This window comes from Chanos chanos, chromosome 8 (assembly GCF_902362185.1).
Source record: "Chanos chanos chromosome 8, fChaCha1.1, whole genome shotgun sequence".
NCBI lineage: Eukaryota > Metazoa > Chordata > Actinopteri > Gonorynchiformes > Chanidae > Chanos > Chanos chanos.
The window spans coordinates 31,490,897-31,510,477 of NC_044502.1; the positions used below are offsets into that span (position 1 = coordinate 31,490,897).

Here is a 19,581-nt window from a genome sequence, read left to right on the forward strand (position 1 = left end):
ATACACACTTAGTCCAACCGTCCAACCGAGCATGCGGTTCCCTTCTTTGTAGAAGTGGGTGTCTTGGACCTCCAGAAAGTGATCCACAGTGGCAATGTCATCATTAGTGTCAAAATGGCCACCACCGAGTTCCCTCTTCATCTTGGGGCCGAGGTAGTAGTCTGAGGGTGCCAGATCAGGTGAATGGGCCGGGTGTTGCAAGAGTTTAAATCCACATTCCTGGATGGCAGCCATTGCCACTGTGGACTTGTGGGCTAGAGCATTGTCCTGTTGGAAGAGCACTCCTCTTGTCAGCTTCCCACGCTCAATCTTTATTTTCTCCCGTAGCCGCCTCAAGAGAATAGCGTAGTAGGCCCCTGGAATAGTGTGACCTTTTTCCAGGTAGTCCACCAGCAGCACTCCCTTTGCATCCCAGAAAACGGAGGCCATCACCTTGCCTGCAGACGTCACTAACTTGGCTTTCTTGAGAGCTGGAGACTCTGGGTATTTCCACTGTTTCAATTGTTCTTTCCTCTCTGGTTGGAAGTGGTGGATCCAAATCTCATCCATGGTTACGAATTGCTGGAGAAATCTCTCGGGATCTGCCTCAGAAATGACAAGATTGTCCCTTGACACGTTGTATCGAATCCGCTTCTCATCAGGCCCAAGGAGTTTTGGGGCCCAGCGAGCTGACATCTTGGTCATTTGGAGTTTGTTGTGGATAACTGCATGGACGTGTTTCTGGGAGATACCCAGCTCTGTGGCAATGTACTGCTGTGTTATTCGTCCGTCTGTCAGGATCATGTCACGTCATGTCATGGATCTTGTCAATGGTCCCCTGTGTGGTGATGGTGACAGACCTTCCAGGACAGGAGTCGTCTTCCAGGCTCTCTCTGCCACGTTTGAATTCAGCAGCCCACTTCTTCACCATGCTGTAAGAAGGGGCAACCTCCCCTAGTGTTGCCACCATGTCCACGTGGACCTCCTTGGGTGATAAGCCCTTGAGACGGAGGTAGCGGATGACTGCATGAAGGCCGATGTTGTCCATTTTCTCAGACAGTGCTGACTTGCGATTTTCAATTATCTGAAACAAAAATACCACAAAAGTTATTAAGCTCAGGTTTTCTGCATAATCATTCAAAGAGATGAACTGCATGTTCATGTAATGAGAGCGGTATTACTCATCTCTTTCTACCTTAGGCCACGAACTTATCACCCCCTTTATTTACAGTGACATGGAATAAGATGGAAGTCTCATAACTGTAGGTAAAAGGACGACTGTGATGAGCTTAAATTTTGTAAGGTGGCCTCTAGGTGGTGTTAGAGAGTGGGACAAAACCCCCTCTAGTTGGTTAATCGGGCTATATCTCTGCAAAGCTTAACTGTCATCAGATATGGCTTAATCCCTTTATGCCATGTTTGCCTATGATATTTATTTCAGGAATGAATATCTTTGAAACTTTTAGTGACACTGAAGTGTAGTCTATGTTGAGATGAATGTTTAGATGCAAGCCCCAGGTGAAGACTATATATGCTATAGGTATATTCAAGAGACACTTAATACATCAGGAATCACAATCTTATGAAGAACTATGCATATACTAGATCAGCGCATTGCTTTGTAAGGAAAGAAGGGATCGTTAAATCAAATAATGTTTAAGGAACATGAAAAACAAGAATGTCTTTTTAAGAAAACATAAAAATACTGCTCACAATCATATCACAATGAAAATGATGAATAAGTATTAAGAGCAATCACAGACAATATTATTTGAGCCAAAATGATGGAGTCTTCCTTAGACAACTTTAAACAAATGTATAAAATTCTCATCTTGTTTGTTAATTAGGAAACTCTCTGTGACATTTGCAGGAGATTTCTTATCTTGTCTCTGTAACATTTCCACCAGATTCCATAGTAATTCAGTATCTGACAGCCCTCAGCTCATATGAAATAAAATACATGCTTTCAAAGCCCCATTTAAAGCCCAAAGAAAAAACAAAATACATGTTTCCAAAGCCCCATTTTCAAAAATGAAATGCATATTTCCAAGGCCCCAAGAAAAAATGAATAAGCAATCAAATCATTAGTTGCTGATTAATCAGTGATATTAATCTGTACACACCAAGTGCCAGCTCCTACATAATTCCACTTAGATCCGGGAATCGGCGATAGCTACAAGTTTGGATGTCTCGAAATCTGAGAACCACTTTTTTGTAGGACGGAATCATACCCTCTACCTGGCTGATTTGAATATTAGAGAGAGAAAGAAAGTTCAGCGGCATCTCCTTTGGTCCGCCCGCATGCATGCATCTGAAACATTACGTCATACCTTTTGAGTGCGTTTACGCTTCAACAAACCTATAATGGTGCTTTCTGTGAACTGTAGTTTCGAACGTTTTAGCTCGTATTGTGTTCATATATATTCAAACATATAACGGCACACATTTCCCAAGATTCCACTTCCGAAAACGACTTGTGGGAGGAAACCCTGCCTCTGTGTATAGTATTTTCTGCACACAGCAAATCGTCATAGTTCTAATCAGAAAAACGACTGAAAACCTAGTTGAATTAGGAGAGTAATCGTATGGTGCCGAAAGAAGCGAGGCGAATTCCCAGTTGACACTCAAACGTCTGCTCTATTTTCACAGCAAGCATGGAGAAACAGTTGCATTTGAATCTGTTAGCTTCAAGACCTCCCATGGCAGGAGGGTTGCAGTCAGGATCTAAAATGAGAATGGGGTGAGTTTTAACCGGGATTTCTTACCGTGAAGAAGCACCTTTCATAATCGTTCATAATGTAGTGAATATGCTGCAAAAAGCTGTACGGCCTCAATCGCATATCGGAGTGTACTTAGCCAGTTATCTGGTTACCTTGGAGAAAATTCATATGTGATTGATGTTACGACTTAGCCATCTACTTGATGTGCACTCTCCTTTTGGAAAATAGATGTTGATTTTTGCAATTGTGGTTGAGTCGCGCGTGATGTAGCTACTTCAGACGTGTGGTATTACGCTGTACTTGGAGAAGATAATGTAGAGGAGAGACTGTCTTCCATGTATAACTTACTTTGGAACCCTTGGCAACATTGAACCAAGTCGAATTTATTTAGCTAGCTAGCCTAGCTTCACATCATTCACCATATTTGATCCCCTCACCTAGGTCTTTGATCTTAACGTAGACTATGCAAGACTATGCAATATTTATGATGTTTGCAGATCCAAAAGACATTAGTTGTCAGTTGCCTACATTGCTCCACGCCCCCTGCCTTGCACCGTCATCTTCTCCAGCCCCACTGCTTCCTCCCCAGCATCGATCACGTTTCCCTATCGCTGTTTCATGTTTGTCATTCTCCTTCAAGTATACAAGCGTTTTCATGCCACATACGGGCATACACATGTCTTCAATATCATATCAATGACAAAGCAGTGCCCTTACGTTAATGATAGAACGTTTACGTCAGGAACTCGAGTCGTAATTTTCACGTAAACTGTTTTAAAATCGTTATTTTCTTTTTTTTTATCCAACATGCAGACCGGGAAGGAAACGAGATTTCACCCCTCTGCCCTGGAGTCAGTACTTCGAAATCATGGAAGATCTGGAAGTAGAGAATGACAACAGCAAAGACATATCCTTCTTCGCCTACTAATAGAGAAATGACCTCACTTAAGCTATTTACACATTGTATCTGTCCCTCAGGTCTTTATGTGTTCTTTACGGGTAGCATAACTGCCACAATAAAGGTAGCACATGAGGAAATGAATGATACAAAATGTACTGAATGCAGGTGGGGCCACAGAGGTGTGTATAAAACAAAAATGCAGTTCCCCACTTTTGATGAATGTTGGCTGAAAGATAGATGATTATCAGGGCTTCAGTTACAAAAAACCCTGAACTTGCTCATGTTTGATATGGTACAGGAAATCTAAGATTGAGACATCATCTATTAAGATTGACTGTGATTGATATTGTAGTCATACATAATGACTGCATAAAAAATGTCATACACTCATGAATCATCCTGCACTCTCCTTTCAGCAAGCAGTTGAGTGCATGTGGTGTATGTGTGTGGGGGGGGGGGGGGGGGGGAGCCCTTACCTGAGTGAAGGCTTCTGGCAGTTTTGCTATGGTGTGGGTTGCGTTTTTTCTGATATGGATTAGTTTCCCTCAACCACTCTGAGGGCAAAGTAAGAGCAAGAAATACAAAGCATTTCTTAGTCATCAACACCCTGTGTTGTATCATTTGTGTCCTGATGGGGCTTATCTTTTCTAGCATGGCAGCACCTACATCTGCAGCCTACAAATGCTCACTGAATTGTTCAGTGAAGTACAGTTATGGAAGATTCTGGGCTAGCACCCTAGTAAAGGTTTTCTACCACCATCAACAGAACACCAGGCAATGAAATGCCTTGTGGAAGGATGCTGCTGCATCTCTCCAGTTAAGCTCCACAATCTACAACAAGGCACGTTGAAGCTCTTCAGGCTAAATTGCGGTATCTTATTTAGACCCATGTAGGTGTTCCTGTTATTTTGGTGATTGCCTGTATGCTGGTCATAGATACGGTGCCCTCATTCATAGCCTGTTGGAACATATTTTACATCCCTTGACCTCTTTGCACACATTCAGAATCTACAGCAGTGGTTCCCAAGGTCCAGTTCTTCTCCTTCTCCACGGTGGAGGTCACTCTGCCTTATCCTGGGCCGTGTTCACTGTGAGTTTCATAAAACGTCATCCACGCTGTACAGTAAATATAATTACTCCACTTGTTTGAAGATGTCATAGAAAGTTACATTACTCAGAGTTATACCACCCAGATTTCAGATTGATCCCTCTTATTACTGTCAAACTTTTGAAGTACATAAGTACATGTTGGTATCTGTGCACCTGTTAGGGTGACAAGAAGACACTGTTACGAAAGCGTATATAATTTATATTTAAGGTTTTATATTCTTTCATTCTATTATCATTTCAAAAATTTATATGTAAGGTTTTATATTCTTGCATTAGTGTTGGTTCTGTGAAGATGTTGGAGATAATCTCGCTGTTTTATATATCTACAGTCAGTGATATGCAGCAGAATCAACTGCAGGGTTGTGGCAATGGACCTCAGAGCACACGGTTAGTGAACTTTTTTTTAATGTGATGTCTGTGTGTGTGACACAGTGGTAAATTCCTGTCTGTTTAAATCCTTTGTCTTATTGAATTATAAATGTGATTCTGAATATGATATGAGTAGCCCATAGCTTTTTATGCCTCTCAGCCATTGGGAACTACATTTGTCATACACTGTTGCCATGTATCTTCTTTTTATAGTTACTAATGCCATTGTTGCATCCATAAACAAATGGGCAGAGGCATACAGTTACTGTAATATAAAAAGATGTAGTCATTAGGTCTCTGTGGAATAAAGGTCTTTATCTGTCTGCTGTTTTGTAGGTGACACAAAAGTTAAAAACTCAGAAGATCTCTCAGCAGAGACAATGGCCAAGTAAGGATATGTTGACACTACCTCGCTTATTCCTTACTGTAATGAAGACTGGTGTAGATTGTAAAAAGATTTCATGATGTAACTACATCTTCTGACGCATACCCACTCATTCTTAGGAAGAGACAAATTTACATTGGTTTCATTGGTTACATTCGTTATATTAGTTACAGATGTGTCATTTTATAGATTGGTCATTTTAGCCAGGAATTATTTAGTGTTGTTCATGAATGATGAAATGATGCTGAAATGCCAGACTGCTATTTAAGTTAATGTGTTTATCGTATATAGGGACGTTGGGAAAGTAGTGGAGGCCCTCTATGGTGAAAATCCACCTCCAGTCATGATCATTGGACATAGCATGGGTGGAGCTATTGCAGTTCACACTGCTGCCGCCAATTACGTGCCATCTCTGCTCGGCCTTTGTGTAATTGATGTGGTGGAAGGTAGAGTTTGTTCCTTTAAGTTAATTTTGCCATTATGAAGACCATCAAAACACCTGCATGCTAAATAGATCAAAATTCTGTGCCTGAAAGCAACAGTGTCAGATGCTGAGTGATCAAATTGTTTCTCCACTATCATTTTGCCACAGTTTCAGTAATGCAAACAAAGTATAAATTAGGGATGTCCCGATCCGATCTCAAAGATCGGTATCGGGGCTGATCAAGGCGTTTTTTAACTGATCGGTATCAGCTGTACTGAGCACGACCCTAAGCCCGATCCTTTGTTTTACTTCAGCTGTCACACAGGTGTCGTAAGCGGAGAGCATAATTTGTGGCAGGACGTGGCTAAAATGTCTGCAGTGTGGATATGTTTTAAATTGGGAAATGAAAGCAATCCAGTTGTCAAGCATATACGTTGAATTGGTTTTAATTACTTTAATGTACTTGAAATGTGCACTGTGCAACTCTGTTACCTAGGAAAATATAAATATCGGATCGGGACTTGGTATCTGCAGATACCCAATATTAAATGACTCGGATCGGGATCGGGGGCAAAAAAACTTGATCGAGACATCCCTAGTATAAACGAATTATTTTTTTCTGTTTAAAAACCCCATCAAAAGCAATAGTTAGACTTTTTTTTTTTAGTTTTTTTAGAAAGTGGATGAGGAGACCTCCCATACCTCCCATAAAAGGTCTTTTTGAAATTATTGTCCAACAGTGAGATTAATCATACGATTGGTCTCCTCGTAGACCAGTTCTAATAATTGTTTTGGTGTCATTACTCAGGAACAGCAATGGATGCCTTGAACAGTATGCAGAATTTTTTGAGAAGTCGTCCAAAAACCTTTAAATCAGTGGAGAATGCCATTGAATGGAGGTATGTAATAATGTAGTGCATTTAAGTAAAAATGATAAAATCCTAAAACAATCCATCTCTAAATATAAATTTTAAATGTGTACGGTTTCCATCATGAGTGTGACATCAGCGTACCACAGCCCTTTATGAATGAAGACGGTATTTACACGTCCATCTGCAAGTTATAACAAAGCTGTTGTGTTAGCCTATCCAAGAAGCTATGCTGTTCAAAGCGCGTGTGATGTTATGTTGGTATTTTACTGCTGAATCTGAATGTGCTTATCATTATATTTATGTGCATGTATATGTTTATTTTCTTCTCAGTGTGAAGAGTGGGCAGATCAGGAACATAGAGTCTGCACGCGTGTCCATGGTTGGTCAAATTAAAGAGTAAGTCTGCAACTCGGAGATTTGAGTGTCTTTCACTCACAAGCATTATTAACCGAAATTGCTTGAATGTGGGTAACTTTTCCAGTAAGCCTAAAGAATATGTCATTTACGTCTCATTATCTCAGTATTCATTTGTGCTACATAGTGACTTTTTTTTTTAAATCACTCTCTCAGTTGCATAAAAACTGAAGATATGTGTTGCAGTGCTTCACACTGATTGGATGCACTTTGCGTGTGCATCAGATGCCAACCAACCACAGGCCTTCCCCTAAGCAAAGCATCCTGGTAGGACAGAACAGGAATGTGAATTTAGGAGGAAAGCTGGAGTAGGCTTGCTGACAGAAAATTTAGAATGGTTGTAATACAGCACAAACGCAAAAAAGCACATGAACAGGACGTTAGATAAAACAAAAAAAATACATAAAAACAGCTGTCCCCAGAAAATCATTGTTTATAACACTTTATACAGTTATAATTTGTAACTGTATTGCATATTTTTGTCAATTGTTCACCCGGGTGTTTTGTTATATCCTATCAAAATTTGCAATAAGGTTACAAACTATGTAGAATATGATATTGCAGATACTATGCCACAACTACATTCTGGGGAATTTGCCCTTTTACTGAACAAAATCTGTACATTTCAAGATGTGAGGAGCCCTTGAGCAGTCCAGGTGTCTCCAAGAGCATCACTGAGGGCATTATTGAGGAAGAAGAAGAGGATGAAGATGGTGGTGAGTCCAACCACAAACGTAAGAAGGAGGACGACCATGAGGTAACAAGAGACCAAGACAAAAAAAAGTATTTCTGGTTTTAAATTGTTGTGGACTCCATAAATTAGAATCCTAACAGAATGACAGTGACAAAAATGACTGATATTTTAAGTAGTTCAGATTCATACTACAATTAGAGCTAGAGTATTTTGGATGCGCTGCATATATGTGCAAGATAACAGTGTCTGTTCATTTGTGTGTAAATCTCTAATTTAATGTTGAGGGTGATCTGAAAGTTGAATCAGGCCTTGTCATGCCTTTGCAGGTGAAGAAGGAGAACCTGTACACCTGGCGTGTGGAGCTGTCAAAGACGGAGAAGTACTGGGAGGGCTGGTTTCGAGGCCTCTCCAGCCTCTTCCTCAGCTGCTCTGTGCCCAAACTCCTACTGCTGGCAGGTACAGCACACTCTCCCTTTTTTTGTGACATGTTTATTAGTGCTGTTTATGCTGTCAAGCTAATCTCTGATACTCTGCGTTTGTGTGTGTGTTTGTGTGTGTGTGTGTGTGTGTGTGCGCATGCATGCATTTTGTAGGTGTCGACAGGCTGGATAAAGATCTCACAATCGGGCAAATGCAAGGTGAGGCGATACTCAGCTATTTGAAGGGTTTTGCCTGTGCATTTCCCTAATGTGTATGTATACGCTGTCGACAATACTGAGAACACCACACTTTTTGTTTATTACGTGATAAGGAATTTTGTTGCCCTTAGTCTGGCCTTCCAAAATGGCTTCTGCTGTATTCTACTGTAACTGTGTAACTTTACACAGTGATAATGGGACATAATGACTCTGCACTATGCTTTGTTAACAGTGATTTTTTTTGTTAATTTTTTTTAAAGTTGTTAGTTATTATTTCAAAATATGTGTCCTTTTCAACAGATATTTCCATTGCTTTATGCTCCTTTTGTACAGACAGGATTACACTTTACGTGTGTATGGTCCAATTACTGGTCCGGTTGTGTGTTAAACTTTGACTCTCCCTGATCATAACATATTACTCAGTGAATCCGTAAGTGAATGACAGTTGACCCAAACTGTACACCGTACAGTGTTAAATGTATAATGACGTGGTACCCTCTGCTGAAACATACAGGGCTACCCAAACTTTGCATGCAACTGTATGGTCTTTCTCAAATGCTGTAAGGGTCACGTTGTTCTGATGTGTGTATATACTTATAAGTTCCTCACTATATCATTGCAGGAAAGTTCCAGATGCAGGTTCTCCCACAGTGTGGTCATGCGGTTCATGAGGACGCCCCGGAAAAAGTAGTTATTACTCCTATGGTGTCGTTTTAAGCTCCTCTTTTTGTTGTGTTGCTGTCTGTGTTTCAAGACTGAAATGGTTATCTTTATCTTCCTCTGTCCTTTATTAGCTTTTCGGCTCATCCTTTTTTCCTTCAATATCTTTCCTCTCAGGTTGCCGACGCTCTGGCTACCTTCATGGTCCGCCATAGGTTCACCGAATTCAAGGAGGGTTTCCCCTGGTAAGATATGGAAGTGTTTGTGGTGCTTTTTGTGCAAATTGAGCATTTTTCACTTTTTTAAGTTCATTTTTTGTCCCTCAACTGGACTGTAATATTATTTGGGCTTCAGTCTATAAAATTGTAAATTCTGAAATACAACCATAGGCGAGCTTAATGAAAACCATCGTGGCTATTACCAGTGATTTACTTACATGCGATTTACTTACATTCTCACATGACCTGTTGTTTTCACTGTCTTTGGTCTCTTTGTCTCTCTTTTTTTTTGTTTTTCGGTGCGTGTTTTTGTGACTGTGAGCAGACGGCATTGACCCGCTCCAACACTAGTGTTCATCAGCAGTTCTGAAGCCCCTCCAGTGCAGTGAGACTCGCACACCAGCCATTCTGTTTATACAATACGCTAAACATCAGACAGTCTCCGCTGCAAAACATCCTCAGCACTTCGTCTTTAAATTATGATTTCTATTTTTTTTTTTTAAATGAATTTAATGTATAATTGCTAATTATTTTGATTGAATGTGTAGAGCTGATGTCAGTCACGAACATAAGTAAATAGCAGGTTTTTGTTTTGTTTTTTTCTTTTCTTTTCTTTTTTTTTTTTAAAGGATTTCTCTCTCCATTTCTTCCTCCTTCTCTTTCACATTTTCTGCAAAAGCCTTTCCTAGCACTCATTCAGTTGAAGGTCATAACATCGTGCTTTGTTCTTTATGATGCCAATTGTTGATTTTCAAGACTGACAATTAAACAAAGACCTTTGACCGTCCTGTTGTATTCTTACCTTGTGACTGGATACAGAAGACAACCATTCTCTCTCACTATTTTCACCCATTCCAACTATTCACATCAGCTATTGTTGGAATTATTCAGGCCATTTCTGCTAAAATGCATGTAAATCTCAATTTACATTTCCCCCCATACATTTTAGTAGTTAACTTTCCTGGTTAACAGTACTTGTAAATAAATTTTTGCATGATATCAGTGCAAATCTGTCAAACAAGAGAGTGAAGTGCAGTGCATTTCTCCCTCACAAGATGGCACTGTATGTTCTGCTGGACAGGTAATTGAGCCTAATCATGGAGCATGAACAGACATGATGCTTCCATTGTTGCTTTAGGAAAATGCTGTTAGAAACATTTTATATTTTATAACTTATTTTGCCATAGCTTGAAACAATTTGAAGACTGCATTTCGTGTGTATATATTTAGTGTATATCTATATTTTTAATTTCTAATTTTTCTTTTAGTATTTAATTTTCTTCCAATATTAAAAAACACCTTTAGTATTCCAACTTTTAAAATTCCTGCCAAGTATCATAAATGCTTTGAAGCAGTTCCAAAAAGTAAACAAATCTGAAAGTGGTGTTATCTCAATGATCTTGAATATCATACATTTATTCTTGGACAGATGTATTGTTTCAGCAGTCTGAATACATATATCTGTGTGAAAATTATTACAGCACAGTGTAAATGTCTAATGGGTTTAAAAACTTTTAAATTCACAAAGATTCCTTAGTTTTAATAGAATGTCAATATACGTAAATGTCATTAGATTAAATGTCTGTTTACACAGATATCACAAAGCAAATGAAACAGAAATTACTGCGGTGAAATTTTCTTAATGTGTTATGCACAACCCCAACTAATTTCTGATATTTTGACAAAACTAAACTTTCCCTTCGTTACTGTACGCTCACAGTGGAAGCGGCGAGAGCGTCAGAGCCACCGGAAGTCATTCATTTGTTATGTGAGCCAGCGTCTCTCAGCGGCGAGGACCGTCGCGTCTTGGGCGTCAGAATAAATTTCATGAGGTTAACTTATACCTTACTTGTGGTCAGTCGGCATAAAAAAGATACCGGTCGACTCATTTGTTTGCTTTGCGGCCCCTTTGGGAAAAGTTTGCAAGACCAAGCATTCCGAACGAACTTGTATCCGACTATTTCACCTACGCCAGAGCGTCCACAGCGTTGGTAGGCCTGGTAGAGCGAATTTTGACGCTCTCGTCCCTCCCAGTGTGAACGTAGGGTTAGTACGAACAGGCTTGATCTCAGCAGGACGACAACAAAAGTAGTGTCGGAACAAATTCCGTACAGTGTCATCTCTAAGGCCATATATAAGTGGGCTAAGACATCGAGGAAGAAGGAGAACAATGAGGAAATTTAGATAACGAAGATCCAAAAACAGGGTGCTGTTACTTGTCATTGCCAATACTCGCTCAATAGTTCCATACAGGAAAGAGGTGAGACACAAGCCCAGCTGAATGAGATGTAGTAATACCGTCCTGTGGGCTTTCTTAGCAGATTCTTTATTAGTGGAGACAGACCTTGCTGCGACTATGATGCTGATGTATGTAAAAGCAATGATGATTGTCACTGAAACAAAGTAAAACACGTTAAAGGCTAGATACTTGTCTGCCTGCCAGGGGGCTATGAAGATTCTCTCCCTGGTGCAATAAATGAGCAAGTGGAAAGATTTCGGTTCCGTTACCAGCGCAAAAAGAATGTCTATCATGAAGTTGATAGAGCCGATAATCCAGATCACGCCTATAGCAACGCAAGTCCGTCTCCGGGTAGCTATCTCACTGTGTCTTAATGGAAAGCATATAGCTACGTAGCGTTCTAGAGACATCACAGCCAGGTTTAAAGGAGCGCTATTAAAGGTGGACGTGGCCACAAAAACTAAAAGAAAGCAAACAGCCTTGGCCAGCTGAAGGGAAGTCAGAGCACAGATGTAAAGAATCAAAGATATTAGCAGCTGGATAGAATCATTGAGTAACATGTGAGCAAAAAGAATGTAGCGAGGAGTCTCCTTAAACACAGGTTTACTCCACAGAACGAAGAGCAGAACCCCATTCACATACACAAAGAACAGTGCCACTAACAGAGCCATGGCAAATTTTGTCAGCATTGTTGCATCTACCACATGGAATATCTGTTGATGAATGAATAAAACCTCTGAAGTGGTTTTATTGTTAGCCATCATGGCCTGAGCAAAGAAATAAAAACAGTTTATGAAAAGAGATTTCAAAAAATTATTTTTGCGCTGCAGAACTGTTAAGGTGTTTTATTTCATTTTAGTTGAATGAGGAAAGTGGTGAAAACATGCAGTAACTACAGCTGGTCTATGGATGTATCAAGTTTATCTCTGATAAAGATTTAAAATAGAGGAGCAAATACTTCGTGAAGTTTTTCTCCAGTGAAAGAAAAAGCTTCTTCCCCAAGCTGTCTTTGACTGCCCAGAATGCAGTCTGAAATAGTACATATCTCCATGACTTTTATAATCAGTGGTGACATCACTGACGTCCAATGGTGAATGACACTACACGAACACAAACGTCACAGTACACAAACAGGCAATATGTACCAAAAAAAAATAGTAGTTAAACCATGCACAACACAGAACATAATGATCATAGCAACAGTTAAAAGGGATCATTATTCTGACACAAAATGTTCAATTAGTTTCCAGTAAAGTCAATTAGTTTCTAGTAGTGAATGACAGCACTCAGAGCTGCCAATGACATCAAAAGGCCATGGGAACACAATAACTTAACTTTTAACAATTTATCATTTACCAAATGCCACATCAAATTCATCTCAGTTTATAAAGACAAAAGTCATTTTCAACCTTAAGCTGACTGTCCTCTGCGGAGTAAATATTGTATGCTAACACAGTAAAAAGAAGGTGCTAATCTAGACTCATACAGTTACTGAAACAAGTGAAGAAGCATCATAACCTCCAGTAATATGAACTTTGAATGACATGATTTACTGAACTCTGGCAATATACTGTCATCTGTGATATTTATTGTAGATACCGACACGTGTGGCAGCTGCAAGAGACACTTGTTAATTAGTGATGTTTTTTATACTTTAGAACTACTAAGCGTTTATTTCTAATACCATAATACTATAATCATTACATATATTATCATTTTATAGTATGTGTAGTGATTGAAAAGGTGTGTGATTTATTATATTTGTAGCATGCATGTATGTGGTGTGTGTGTGTGTGTGTGTGGTATTTAATTGGATGGTTTTGTAGCTGTGAGATGTGCCAGCAGAACTCTGGTATAAAACTGTAGATTTATTTTTGAGTAGGTTTTTTTTTTCAACAGATAATAAGAATGGAAGGATGAGGGCGAGTATAAAAACATGGATTTTTTATTTATGTATAATACCGACACATAGTCATCTAGATATGTATTTCAGATATTGATTATAACAACAATAATAATGGATCTGTGTATGGATTAATAAAGTTATTCAACAAATAGTAATATGAATGAATGGATCAGTGGAAGGAATAGGGGTATTCTATACCTCTACCTCTGCTCTATGGCCTAATATGTCAAAGGTTACATATAACTAGCTCTTCCTTTACATTTTCTTCGAATTCTTCATTGCCAAACTGTTAAATTGGTTTCAGGAATACATCGACAAAATAATTCAACCGCAGCCTCCCACGGATTTATCATCCAAACATCTTTTTGTTGTCCTCATGACGTACACCGTTGCTGGTTGCCGCTATAGATATTTCAGCGGTGAACTGCACCATGTCCGCCTGCGTCATTAAGGAGAGGTAAAAAAAAAAAATCAAGTCCACCCAAAGAAAAAAACGCAGTCTGATCCATTCTCTCAGTTCAGGAGTGGCATTACGTCTGTTCAAAGCGGAGGTCACCATGAACAAAAGATGTTTCGACGTGTAGTTGGACATGGGTTTTTAAACTCAGGTAAGTGGGTCACTGTACAATCAATAATTCCAATATATTACACACGTGGTTATCATTACATACAACGGCACATGACATGTTCATAGCAGCTGTGCCCTATTAAGACCCATTTCTAAACCAGGCTATTGACGATTTGACTATTTCAATTAATAGCCATGCCCTGATGTGCAACAGTGATTGAAACAAGCCGTTTTCATATCGACATTTCAAAAGCTGTCACATAATTTGAGGAACAATACAGGAGAACTTAAAAGGAGATAATTCAAGGTTCGATACTGTACAGCAAAATTAACCTAAATTTAAGACCGTCATATAAAATGATGCTGCTCTAGACAGCAGACAGAGTCAAGGCTATGTTGCAGTATTTGTTATGCGTGTAGATCACACAAGGTAGCATGAGTATGTAAAACTTGATCTAAACTGATTCATTTGGGTCAAAGTGTAAAAAATGGCGATAATTTACTTGTGGAGAATTAAATACATCGTGAAGGTTTTAGCAGAAACCAGATCGACTGTATCTTTGGAAAAACTGAGCTGTAGAAATGTCTCGCTTCTTATACTTTACTGGAACTGCAGCACAGAAGATTCACAATATTCTGGCATTCCTGGACCATATATTTAGGAATGAAAAAGAAAGTAATGAGCTAATAATGGACTGTCGAAACAGACAAGTGATATCGCTGTAAGAGAACTGTTACTGTGGGGCAATTAATTTCAGGAAACAACAACTCCAATACATGCAAGCACGATGTAAGAATACACATGTTACCAGTACTGTTTTCTCACGATGCTATTTGCTATGCTGTCACAGGTCACGACTAGCTAGGGAGCCAGAAGGCTAAACAACCGGATTGAGGAATGGCTACTAACTTTAGCTGCTGTCTTGCAGAGCAAACTATGCCTATATTTCTCAAATGCGATTAAGTGTGTATAACTAATTGCATTTCATTTTCACACGTTTGAAAAAGGGACTGATACTCTACTGACCACCTCAGCAACACACCGTTAAGCTGTCGTCTACATCTCCTTCAGCACTGACGCGCATTACGCAGAGTACTGTGTGCGTGGCTACCACGTATTTTCGAAATATAGCGCGGCAGAGGAAGACTCATTAATATTCATAAAAGAAGCGCTACCTGATTGACCGATACAACGCTCCCGCACTGACACGTCGCGTGCGTGCATAAAGACTTACAAAGCCATGGCAACCCTAAACTGCTGTCATCACAGAATTCGCTCCTGGTGGGGATTGAAATCCTACTGACACACTGACAACAGACATTAGACATCCTGAAGTGCTCATTGTACAATAAGTAAGAATATAACAGGTGTGTCGTAATAAAAACGAGTGGTGTCCACTGATTAAATGCAGTCTTTCTGCACTGTGAAGAGGAAAAACCCAGATATTCACAGAGTTTGTGATGAATGACAGGTTGTTTCTTCATGCAAAATAGATTCGGGGTTTAAAATTCAATCAAGCCGTTTATTTTAGTGGTTTAGTGAAGGCGGGTCATTTTTATCCCCTTAGAAGAAGGCGAGTATACAGAATGTTAAGACTATAGCCTAAGGGTTATAGATAGCGTTAAGCTAGCGTTAGTCAACATTTGCTTGTTGTCATGTCTCAGCCGACGAAATGACGAACGGTAACGTAAGCTAGTACACAGGCGATTCATGATAACAATGTTTTAAAGCTTCCAGAGATCATTTTCTGTTTTGTTCTCTTCAGAGAGAGTATGGCAGTTAAGTGGTGTCACATTTGCGACATGGCAGGAACGTTGTAATACCAATCAAGTATTAATGAGTCTTCCCCTGTCACACTATACTGTAAAATTCGCGTGTTTACCTGCTGTTGCGAACCGATTTCATCCTGCAACTTTAGGAAGAAACCAGTACCACAGAGAAAGGGTGTGTGTGACTTTTTGAGGTATAATCTACGACATCATTAAAAGAATGTGTTTTACTCCTAAAATGATAATTACCACAAATTATAAATAATGATAATATAAAAAAAAATATGAGAAATCCAGATATCAAAAATCTGGAGGGGCACGTGCCTCGTCAGCATGAAGCCTCTGCTGACAGGTACCATAAATGATTTGAAGCAGTCCCAAAATGGCGAAAATAAAACTAAAAGTGGTGTTATTTCAATAATCTTGAACATCAGACATTTGTCCTTTGACAGATGATGCATTGTTTCAGCAGTCTGAATACAGATATCAGTGTGTGAGAATTATTAGAGCACAGTGTAAATATGTGTTTAAAAACCTTTAACATTCACAAAGATTCCATACTTTCATTGCGTTTTGAATAGAATATTAATATACTTAAATGTCATTGGATTCAATGTCTGTTTACACATATATCACAAAGTAAATGAAACAGAAATGACTTAATGTGTTGTGCACAACGCCAACTAATTTCTGATATTTTGACAAAACTAAACTTTCCCTTCGTTACTGTGCTTTCACACTGGAGGCGGCGAGAGCGTCAGAGCGACCGGAAGTTATTCATTTGCTTTGTGAGCCAGCGTCTCTCAGCGGCGAGTGCCGCTGCGTCTTGGGCGGTTTGGGCATCAGAATGAAGTTGAAGTTCGGTTAATTTTATGGTAATAAACTATGACACGATTCGGCGGCAAACAATCGGAATTAAGAAGTGCTCCGCACTAGAGAGCCCAACTGTGTAAACTTATGCTCCCACCAAACGCACCGAATGCACAACGGAGGAGAGGTTGATCATTGCCGTGGCTGGTTGAAATTTGATTGAGCATTTTTTAGCATCTTAGCATCAACACAAAGGTTACACCACACAAATGGCTTTTAATTAGTTTATTTCGTTATATTTTGTTACCAAACATGTTATTATAATTGTTAATTTCTTTCCTTCATCGATCGATTTCTCACCTTAACATTTAAAATATTTCATGAGGTTAACTTATAACTTACTTGTGGTCAAAAACGATACCGGTCGACACTTTTGTTTGCCTTGCGGCCCCTTTAGGAAAAGTTTGCAAGACCAAGCATTCTGAACGAACTTGTATCCGACTATTTCACCTACGCCAGAGCGTCCACAGTGTTCGACAGCGTTGATAGGCCTGGTAGAGCGAATTTTGACGCTCTCGCCCCTCCCAGTGTGAACGTAGGGTTAATACGAACAGGCTTGATAACAGAAGGACGACAACAAAAGTAGTGTCGGAACAAATTCCGTACAGTGTCATCTCTAAGGCCATATATGAGTGGGCTAAGACATCGAGGAAGAAGGAGAACGATAAGGAAATTTAGATAACGAAGATGCCAGAACAGGGTGCTGTTACTTGTCATTGCCAATATTCGCTCAATAGTTCCATACAGGAAAGAGGTGAGACACAGGCCCAGCTGAATGAGATGTAGTAATACCGTCCTGTGGGCTTTCTTAGTAGATTCTTTATTTGTGGAGACAGACCTTGCTGCGACTATGATGCTGATGTATGTAAAAACAATGATGATTGTCACTGAAACAAAGTAAAACACGTTAAAGGCTAGATACATATCTGCCTGCCACGGAGCTATGAAGGTTCTCTCCCTGGTGCAAAACATGAGCAAGTGGAAAGATTTCGGTTCCGTCACCACCGCAAAAAGAGTGTCGATCATGCAGTTGATAGAGCCGATAATCCAGATCACGCCTACAGCAACGCAAGTCCGTCTCCGGGTAGCTATCTCACTGTGTCTTAATGGAAAGCATATGGCTACATAGCGTTCTAGAGACATCACAACCAGGTTTAAAGGAGCGTTATTAAAAGTGGACGTGGCCACAAAAACTAAAAGAAAGCAAACAGCCTTGGCCAGCTGAAGGAAAGCCAGAGTACAAATATAAAGAATCAAAGATATTAGCAGCTGGATAGAATCATTGAGTAACATGTGAGCAAAAAGAATGTAGCGAGGAGTCTCCTTAAACACAGGTTTACTCCACAGAACGAAGAGCAGAACCCCATTCACATACACAAAGAACAGTGCCACAAACAGAGCCATGGCAAATCTTGTCACCGTTGGTGCACCTAGCACATGGAATATCTGTTGATGAATGAATAAAACCTCTGAAGTGGTTTTATTGTTAGTCATCATGGCCTGAGCAAAGAAATAAAAACAGTTTATGAAAAGAGATTTCAAAAAATTATTTTTGCGCTGCAGAACTGTTAAGGTGTTTTATTTCATTTTAGTTGAATGAGAAAAGTGGTGAAAACATGCAGTAACTACAGCTGGTCTATGGATGTATCAAGTTTAGCTCTGATAAAGATTTAAAATAGAGGAGCAAATACTTCGTGAAGTTTTTCTCCAGTGAAAGAAAAAGCTTCTTCCCCAAGCTGTCTTTGACCACCCCGAATGCAGTCTGAAATAATACATATCTCCATGACTTTTATAATCAATGGTGACATCACTGACGTCCAATGGTGAATGACACTACACGAACACAAACGTCACAGTACACAAACAGGCAATATGCACCAAAAAAAAATAGTAGTTAAACCATGCACAGCACAGAACATAATGATCATAGCAACAGTTAAAAGGGATCATTATTCTGACACAAAATGTTCAATTAGTTTCCAGTAAAGTCAATTAGTTTCTAGAAGTGAATGACAGCACTCAGAGCTGCCAATGACATCAAAGGCCATGGGAACACAATAACCTTTAACAATTTATCATTTACCAAATGCCACATCAAATTCATCTCAGTTTATAAAGACAAAAGTCATTTTCAACCTTAAGCTGACTGTCCTCTGCGGAGTAAATATTTTATGCTAATACAGTAAGAAGAAGGTGCTAATCTTGACTCATACAGTTACTGAAACAAGTGAAGAAGCATCATAACCTCCAGTAATATGAACTTTGAATGACATGATTTACTGAACTCTGGCAATATACTGTCATCTTTGAAATTCATTGTAGATATTCATTGTATCATTTTATAGTATGTGTAGTGATTGAAAGGTGTGTGATTTATTGTATTTGTAGCATGCATGTGTATTGTGTGTGGTGTGTGTGTGGTATTTAAGTGGATGGTTTTGTAGCTGTGAGATGTGCTGCCAGCAGTACTCTGGTATAAAACTGTAGATTTATTTTTGAGTAAGGCTTTTTTTCAACAGATAATAAGAATGGAAGGATGAGGGCAAGTATAAAAACAGGAGTTTGTATTTATGTATGATAACGACACATAGTCATCTAGATATGTATTTCAGATACTGATTATAACAACAATAATAATGGATCTATGTATGGATTAATAAAGATATTCAACAAATAGTAAAATGAATGAATGGATCAGTGGAAGGAATAGTGGTATTCTATACTCCTATCTCTGCTCTGTGGCCTAATATGTCAAAGGTTACATATAACTAGCTCTTCCTTTACATTTCCTTCGAATTCTTCATTGCCAAACTGTTAAATTGGTTTCAGGAATACATCGACAAA

At 39.3% G+C, this 19,581-nt stretch overlaps 3 protein-coding genes across 3 annotated transcripts; 1 reads left to right on the forward strand and 2 right to left on the reverse strand.

Moving 5' to 3' along the window:
• The first annotated feature begins 2,481 nt into the window (after window positions 1-2,481).
• ppme1 (protein phosphatase methylesterase 1) lies at window positions 2,482-9,952 on the forward strand. The gene is made up of 14 exons (XM_030782007.1): window positions 2,482-2,719; window positions 3,513-3,606; window positions 4,598-4,690; window positions 5,040-5,097; window positions 5,416-5,467; window positions 5,756-5,910; window positions 6,697-6,787; window positions 7,091-7,156; window positions 7,805-7,931; window positions 8,195-8,324; window positions 8,462-8,506; window positions 9,129-9,193; window positions 9,344-9,411; window positions 9,710-9,952. Coding segments are annotated over exons 1-14 (1,131 nt in total). The 5' UTR covers window positions 2,482-2,633; the 3' UTR covers window positions 9,711-9,952.
• A 1,394-nt stretch (window positions 9,953-11,346) lies between these two features.
• LOC115819577 (odorant receptor 131-2-like) lies at window positions 11,347-12,384 on the reverse strand. Its single transcript, XM_030783082.1, has one exon. The coding sequence runs from the start codon at window positions 12,382-12,384 to the stop codon at window positions 11,347-11,349; it is 1,038 nt and encodes a 345-aa protein (XP_030638942.1).
• A 4,803-nt stretch (window positions 12,385-17,187) lies between these two features.
• On the reverse strand, window positions 17,188-18,231 carry LOC115819579 (odorant receptor 131-2-like). The gene has a single exon (XM_030783083.1). The coding sequence runs from the start codon at window positions 18,229-18,231 to the stop codon at window positions 17,188-17,190; it is 1,044 nt and encodes a 347-aa protein (XP_030638943.1).
• Window positions 18,232-19,581: the final 1,350 nt, after the last annotated feature.

Excerpts from the sequence above, each read along its gene's own strand:
- ppme1 (XM_030782007.1), top strand. The coding sequence starts at position 2,634 with ATGGAGAAACAGTTGCATTTGAATCTGTTAGCTTCAAGACCTCCCATG. Across the intron at positions 3,607-4,597 it reads AGAATGACAACAGCAAAGAC|ACATTCAGAATCTACAGCAG; the intron begins ATATCCTTCTTC and ends ACCTCTTTGCAC. Across the intron at positions 8,325-8,461 it reads CAAACTCCTACTGCTGGCAG|GTGTCGACAGGCTGGATAAA; the intron begins GTACAGCACACT and ends TGCATTTTGTAG.
- LOC115819577 (XM_030783082.1), bottom strand. The coding sequence starts at position 12,384 with ATGGCTAACAATAAAACCACTTCAGAGGTTTTATTCATTCATCAACAG.
- LOC115819579 (XM_030783083.1), bottom strand. The coding sequence starts at position 18,231 with ATGACTAACAATAAAACCACTTCAGAGGTTTTATTCATTCATCAACAG.